The 6,816-nt window shown below is 41.3% G+C and overlaps 1 protein-coding gene across 1 annotated transcript in view; it reads left to right on the top strand.

Annotated features, from left to right (window-relative positions):
- The window catches only part of tgif2 (TGFB-induced factor homeobox 2), a 6,802-nt gene extending 1,816 nt beyond the window's left edge, over nucleotides 1-4,986 (top strand). The window contains exons 2-3 of the mRNA XM_008409372.2: nucleotides 700-941; nucleotides 3,245-4,986. Coding sequence (XP_008407594.1) covers nucleotides 700-941; nucleotides 3,245-4,621 — 1,619 coding nt within the window. The 3' untranslated portion in view covers nucleotides 4,622-4,986. The remainder of the gene's footprint in view (nucleotides 1-699; nucleotides 942-3,244) is intronic.
- Nucleotides 4,987-6,816: the final 1,830 nt, after the last annotated feature.

Here is a 6,816-nt window from a genome sequence, read left to right as displayed (position 1 = left end):
GGGTCGGGGGCCGGTTTCTCTGGACAGTGGGTGATACCGAATCACCCTGACAACTCCCATCTTTGGGTGGAAGAAGCGACTCAAAGTTGACTGTTGGGTGTTTTTTAAACAATAAAATAAATGAAACTAGGGATATATTTCATTAGGGCTTCAAAGTTATGCAAGACTTTAAGAAGAGAACAGGATGGCTGGAAAGTGTTACACCAAATGTTTGTTTTTTGTTTTTTTTTAATTTCAACTTTTGTCTTGGAACATGTTGGATTTCTAATACTGGCAGCGTTTTGGAAACCTCAGTTAGTTTTTATTTATTTACTTATTTATTTATTTTTTAGAGAATGTAGGTGAATGTAGAGTTTAGCAAGGTTAGCCGTACTAATCCCAGATGTAAAACTCTCCAGGTGTTTTAAAAAGCCAGATTAAAGACAGTAGAAATCCTTAAAGCCCCAAATGATGTTTTTGTTCTTGATATAAATAATTGTTATAAGCAGGAAAGTTTGGGGTGGGGGGGGGGCAGTCATACAATGTTCCTTTGTCTTAAATTGCAGATCAAATCAAACATTATTTCTGGGGGGAAAAAAAACAAAAAGAAACCATACTGGTGTAGTTTATATCAGTGTGCCCTTTAATCATGGCTACTTTTGTTCCCACCAAGTTCTTGTTGAAAGATTCGTGTTAAAAACGACTCGTTTTCTCCCCCAGGTCTGGAGGATGACCGCCATCCCGAGCAGGAGCACTCTTCGGCTGCGTCGGACAGCGATGACGGCTCCCCGCTTGACCTGTCAGGGAAAGGGATCCTCGCGAAGCGCCGTCGCCGCGGCAACCTGCCCAAGGAGTCGGTTCAGATCCTCCGCAGCTGGCTGTACGAGCACCGCTTCAACGCGTATCCATCGGAGCAGGAGAAGCTCAGTCTTTCAAACCAGACCAAACTGTCTGTGCTGCAGGTAAGATGATTTATTTATTTGTTGTTGTTCTTTTGTTTTTTTTTGCATACATGTGAAGTTTTCAGAACCTGCCAGAGGACTGTGATTTTTCTCATTTCTGCTATTTGTTGGAGTTATGTCATTTAACTCTGGGGGGGAGAATAGCATTTCTTGATGACATTCATCTGAAACTTTACTACTTGTATAATTAGTAAGTTTCTTACTAATATCTTATGTTATTGAAATGCGTGAAGACAGACCGACGGCACTTTGACTGATGGTGCTGCAGTCGCTGCTAGCATTTTCCCACCCTTCTCTTTCTCACTTTGTTGCATCAGTAGTAGACATTTCCTCTTTCCTTCTCAACACACGGGCAGATTACAGAGTAGCAGGAGGCGGCAGCAGTTCCTTGTTATGTAGTCAGTTCACTGGAATGCGTTTGGCTGCCTTCTCTGTGGCTCAGCATATTTCAGCTCAGACCTTCATTATTGCCAGCTGTCTGAGCACTCTCAGCTCTCTGTTTTTCTCCTCCTGTACCAGTAGAGGGAGCATGTCAGACTTCTGCAACAGTCTTGGATGGAAAAGGAGAGTGATTGCATAGTTTTTAGATCTTGTGGAATTATTTATTTTTGATTATTTTTAGGTCTTTTTTTTGACAGTGCCTTGCAGATGTTTTCATCCACTTTTTTCACATTACAACCAGAAACTTGAACCAGTGATTCTTGAGAATAGGGACAAAATGGGTTTTAATTTTCCCAATTTTTAAAAAAATTATTTCTCAACCTTATGCAAATATGACAAATAATGTTTTGCAAATGTAAAGATGCTAAGGTGCAGGCTCCTAGTTGCAATTTTTTTTAAAAAAATTAAATTTTTAACGGACCTGACCCAGAACTTTGTCATCACCATCTGACAAAATAAATATAAAATAATTTTTAAATGACCCTATTAATGACATTTTTACTCAGTTTTACAGACAAATGCTTCTCAAGAAGCAAAAGAAATATTATTTGAAACAAAAAACAACAAAAAGTCCATCTGACGGAGTTGACAGTGCATGACGGAGTTGACACAGAACTGAAGGTGGTGACAAACTAGTGAGTAAAAAGAAATACTTGATACATGTGAAGTAATGCAATTTATGTAAAATATATAAAAATGAATTAACTGCACATTTAAGTGAGATTTGACAACAATTTCACTGAAAGAGTCAGAAAAACTGATGGAGTTGACATCTGACGGAGTTGACAAAATGCCAAACTACCTCAATTTATATTATGTTATTCTGAAGGTGGTCATATTGTAGCTTGTCAGTTCCATGACATCTTTACAGTAAACTAAAATTCAGCTTTATTTCACAAAATTTCTTCAAAGTTTTGTAAATTGTCAGTTATGGTGTTGATACATCATGGTTGTGACGAGCAACTTAGGAATAAAACGGAAGAAAAACTAAAGAATAACATAAGCTAACCAGAGCTAACTTGCCCTCATGCAAAGGAAGAGAAAGGAAGTGGTCATGGGGTCCTCAGAAGTTCTGGTGCCCCCCAATAATGCCAGATTTTTTTTTACATTCTTTTCATGTTTGACGGTGTTGACAAAAACTAGGGTCAAATTTCAATGGAGTTGGAAAATATATAAAATGATTTTTAATTAATAATTTATTGACACGTTTATAATTATTTATATGACTACTTATACTTAATTGTATAATATATTATCTTGGTATTCCTTTATTACAATGTGTTGAGTTCTGCTCTGGGTCAAGGGATTCTACAGGCACCATCCACCCACTACAATGTTTAAAACAAACACCTGGAAAACATACATTGTTGTGCTCAAATGACCCAGGTTAGTTTATTCAGATATTTGAATAAAAAAATATTTTGTGTATATTTTATTCAAATTTTGTGCTTTATCCATAGGACCTGTTTTGTCCCTATTCTCAAGAATCACTGGAATGCGTTCTGTTGGGAGTTTTCGACATTTACAGTTAAAGTTTGGGCTAAAGTTGTGGAGAAATTACAAATTGGGTTAAATCATAAAATTCTGACTGTTTGTCACAGCAAGCAAAGCCTCACAAACACAAATACTGCTGTTGGAATAAAACATTAACATTTGTAAAATGCTTCTAATTTAGTAACAGCAGTCTAAGACAGGCAACAGTTGTTAATTGCACACCTTAATTGCACCTTAGGCGCAGTTGTCGAGGAAATGGTTTTAATATATCATCTTATATCATCTCATCTCATGGCTTTCAAAAGTTTGTCACAAAGAAAAAGTGTTTATTTTTGTTTTTGTGAGTAATTTTCGTCTGTTCTCCCCAGATCTGCAACTGGTTCATCAACGCCCGCCGCCGCCTTCTGCCTGATTTGCTTCGCAAGGATGGCAAAGACCCCACCAAGTTCACCATCTCCCGTAAGATCGTCGGTAAAACCGAGGCCCATCAGCCAAACAGAGGCGAAGCCTGCTCTCCCGAAATCGGCGCCTCGGCTCGCTCCTCTCAGCCGCGTCCATCGGTGATCCGCTCCACGCCTGCTTTGGACCTTAGCCTGCTGGGGAACACGGCGACGGCCATCCTCACCGGAGCGGGCTACCCTGGAAAGGAAGTGTGTGTGCAGGCACTCATGACGCTGGACACACAAAGCCTGTTGATGGAAGTGGATGAACGAGGTGCCCCCTCAGCCGGCCCAACGCCAGGCATCACTGTAGCTGCGAGCTACCCCAGCGGCCTTCTCAACACGCCTCCCCCAACTCCACCCGAGCTCTACCTGGGTCACGACTTCAGTGACCTGAGGCTGCTGGTTGACGCCGCTCTACAGAGAGCCGCAGAGCAGGACCTGCTCAAGGAGAGCCAAAGCAAACCAGCAGAGCCTTTACATGCCAAACAGCTGGATGCAAACGAAAAGGGCCCTACCCCGCCTCCAGAGGAACAGGTCATGCATCCTTCCAGAGTGCAGAGCCTGATGGAGAAGGCCATGTCTGTTCCAGAGCCGGTCAAATCTCCAACAGCTGCTGCTCCGCTTTTGCTCCCAGCCTCTGGGTTATCCCCCCTACCGGTAAACAAAGTGATGTGGAGCCCCTTATATAAAGACACTGTCAGAGCATCCAGCCCTAACCAACCTCGTCTCTTCCCAGCTCACCTACCAGCTGTAGTGCCAGTAACTGCCATCATCCTGGGGCAACCAGAGCTACAGAAACCTGCCGCCCTCCCGGCCGTTAATCCAAAGTTACCTTCAGCTTCTTCGTCAGTCTCACTTCCAGCCTCTTGTCCTATGGGTGCTTCAAATCCAGCAGTGAGCCCTGTCTCCATACAAGCCCCTTCGGCCCAGTCAGCCACAAGCCCCACTTCAGATCCCCCCCCAGCAGCAACTGTTGCATCTCAATTGACGCCTAGAGGAGACCTGCCCCACCTCGAGTTCCACCAGCCCCCCTCGATCCCTGCGACACTCCCTGTCGTGCTGCCCGCTTCATCCTCTATCTCATCCGCATCTCCAGCAGCGGTCCCGTCTCTCCTGAGCCTTGCCACCCACCTCGCTCCTCATACCCCAGGGAGCAGCGGCTCAGCCATGGTGCCGAAGGTCTGGACCATGGTTCACGCCAACGCCAGGCAGGCCAGTTCACTCCAAGTGGTAAAGACCCCCATCGGCACTGTGTGGGGGCCGCAGCACAGCCTGCACACGCTGAGTGAAGCTGTCAACTAGAAGCTGCTGCTGTTTTGTTTCTTTTTTTTCTTTTTTTTTTATGTAATACATCTGAGAAGAAAGTGAGGACAGGTGTGTTTTATACGGCTGGACTTTAACAATTATAGGAGAATGTGTCTTGGTCGGCCTCTTGACGTGAAGCTCGAGCTCGGCATGAGTTGGAACTTTTATCGTTTACCACACAGAGGAAGGCAGAGCGTGTCATTCCTACGTTCTTGATGCCATTCTGCAACGGATTTTGATGTCATCCTGGGATTTTGGGGTGTTGCAAGAATGAACAAATAGGAAAATATTCCTGAATTGTACAAACATTTACCAGCCTTTCCAGTAGCAGTGCTGGACTTTAGTGAATGTAAAAAAAAAAATTAAAAAAAAATTGAAACAAAAAAAGGTGACCTCCCTGGATATGAACTCTGCTGCCCTTTATTCAATCTTCTGGATAAAAAGCACAACATTTTTTAGATCTCTTTTAGTTGTGTGCATTTAAAATTATCAAGTTGTTTTTTTCTTTTTTTAGTTTTTATTTCATAAAAGGAGCCTGTTAATTTTTTTTTTTCTGGCACGGTTCTCTACTTTTTTTTTTATAAAAGGAGCCTGTTAATTTTTTTTTTTTCTGACATGGTTCTCTGCTTTTTTTTTCTTGTTCTTTTTTCCCCCTGCATTTGGAAACCTGAGCCAAAGAAAAATCAGAAACACAGCAGCACGTCTAACTCAGTGACTCCCTTGATTCTCCTTACGGCCAAGCGGTTTCATGAATCGTCATCTCAGCTGCTCTGTGCATACCTTCTAGCACGATGCATCATTAACTCTTTTACCGTTGGGAAGTTTCTTGTATTTTCAGTTTCCATTTAAAGCAAGTGTGTAGGTTGCTTTCTGCTGGAATCCCTCTCGATTCTTTATTTGGAGACCCGATGCGTCACCCAGAGTTCCCTGACGTTTGTGAGGCCTTAAGAGTTTCTGTTTCTCAGATCCGAATGTCGTAACGGAAATCGATTATTTCGTACAGGTTCTTGACAGAGCAAATGTAGCACATTTTTTTTGTACGTCTAAAAAAAAAGAAGTGTAGTTTTTTTTTTTTTTTTCCACATCTGATAGTTTAAAAGTGGCTTCTATCGAGTTTCTGCTAATCCATGAAGATGTAGTTTCTGTGAAACTGTTCCTCCCCCGAACATTTAATATTGGTATCTGTGAGTGTCTGTATGTGGGAGTTTGGCAGAAGGCTGGACTCCTTTCTGGTCAATACTGTAGCACAATTATTGATTAATGTTTACCAGGTCACAAAGCTGTGTTAAGTTCATTTCTGTTGTATTAGTGTGAGTGGTTGTGGACAGAAAAACATATGTTTGGGTTTTACTTTTGCTGAGCAATGAACACTGCCACCATTCCAAAAAAAACAAAAAAACCTCCAAACTTTTCTCCCATGTTTTCTTCACCGCGTTCCACTCTGTGCCACAAAGTTAAGGTTAATGTTTGCTTTTGTTGCAGAGGCAGAGTAGGCCGGTGTTCATTTATACCTCAGTTACACACAACCGATGTCGGGCATAAGTTATAATTACATTTTTCAAACTACATAAATACACTGTGATGATGCCTTCGAGGTCAGAATACTGGGAAAAGCTGGCTAAGATTTTAAGTAGCGAGGTTTTAGACGCAAGCTGACACTTCTGAGAAACAAAAAACAATGTGCTGATGTAAATATGTGAAAGGTCAAGCTTTTATTTTATTTTATTTTTTGTTCATATTTACTAGCATGAGATTTATTCTCAAGATGTAGTTCCTGTCCAACCAAATGTATTTTGTACGTTTTCTTTTTCCACTTCATGTTACAAATTATGACTCCAGGCAGTGTGACTGGCTGCTGTGCCTTAAGCCTTCGAATGAGGGAGGATGTCCCGGTTTTTTTTTTTTTTTTAAATATGTATTAAAAACTCAATAGTCTGTGCAATATACGCCTTAAACTTTAAATGTCTGTTTTTTGTATGAACATTTCAAAGAAATAAAGGTTCAGTTTTTTTCATATATACGTTTCGCTTTTTTTTTTATCCTTACTGAAAAAAATGTGCTTAATGCAGCTCACTGGCTTTATGGTAACAATTGTATGCCATTAATGATCAAATCCAGTAACAAATGGATCTGGTTTACCTTTCATGACAAACTGATTTTTTTTTTTTTATACCCTCAAATTGCTGGTGATT

This window comes from Poecilia reticulata, linkage group LG5 (genome assembly GCF_000633615.1).
Source record: "Poecilia reticulata strain Guanapo linkage group LG5, Guppy_female_1.0+MT, whole genome shotgun sequence".
Classification (NCBI taxonomy): Eukaryota; Metazoa; Chordata; class Actinopteri; order Cyprinodontiformes; family Poeciliidae; genus Poecilia; species Poecilia reticulata.
The sequence above is the reverse complement of the archived record's forward strand: the minus strand, read 5'-3'. Positions and strand labels throughout refer to the sequence as shown.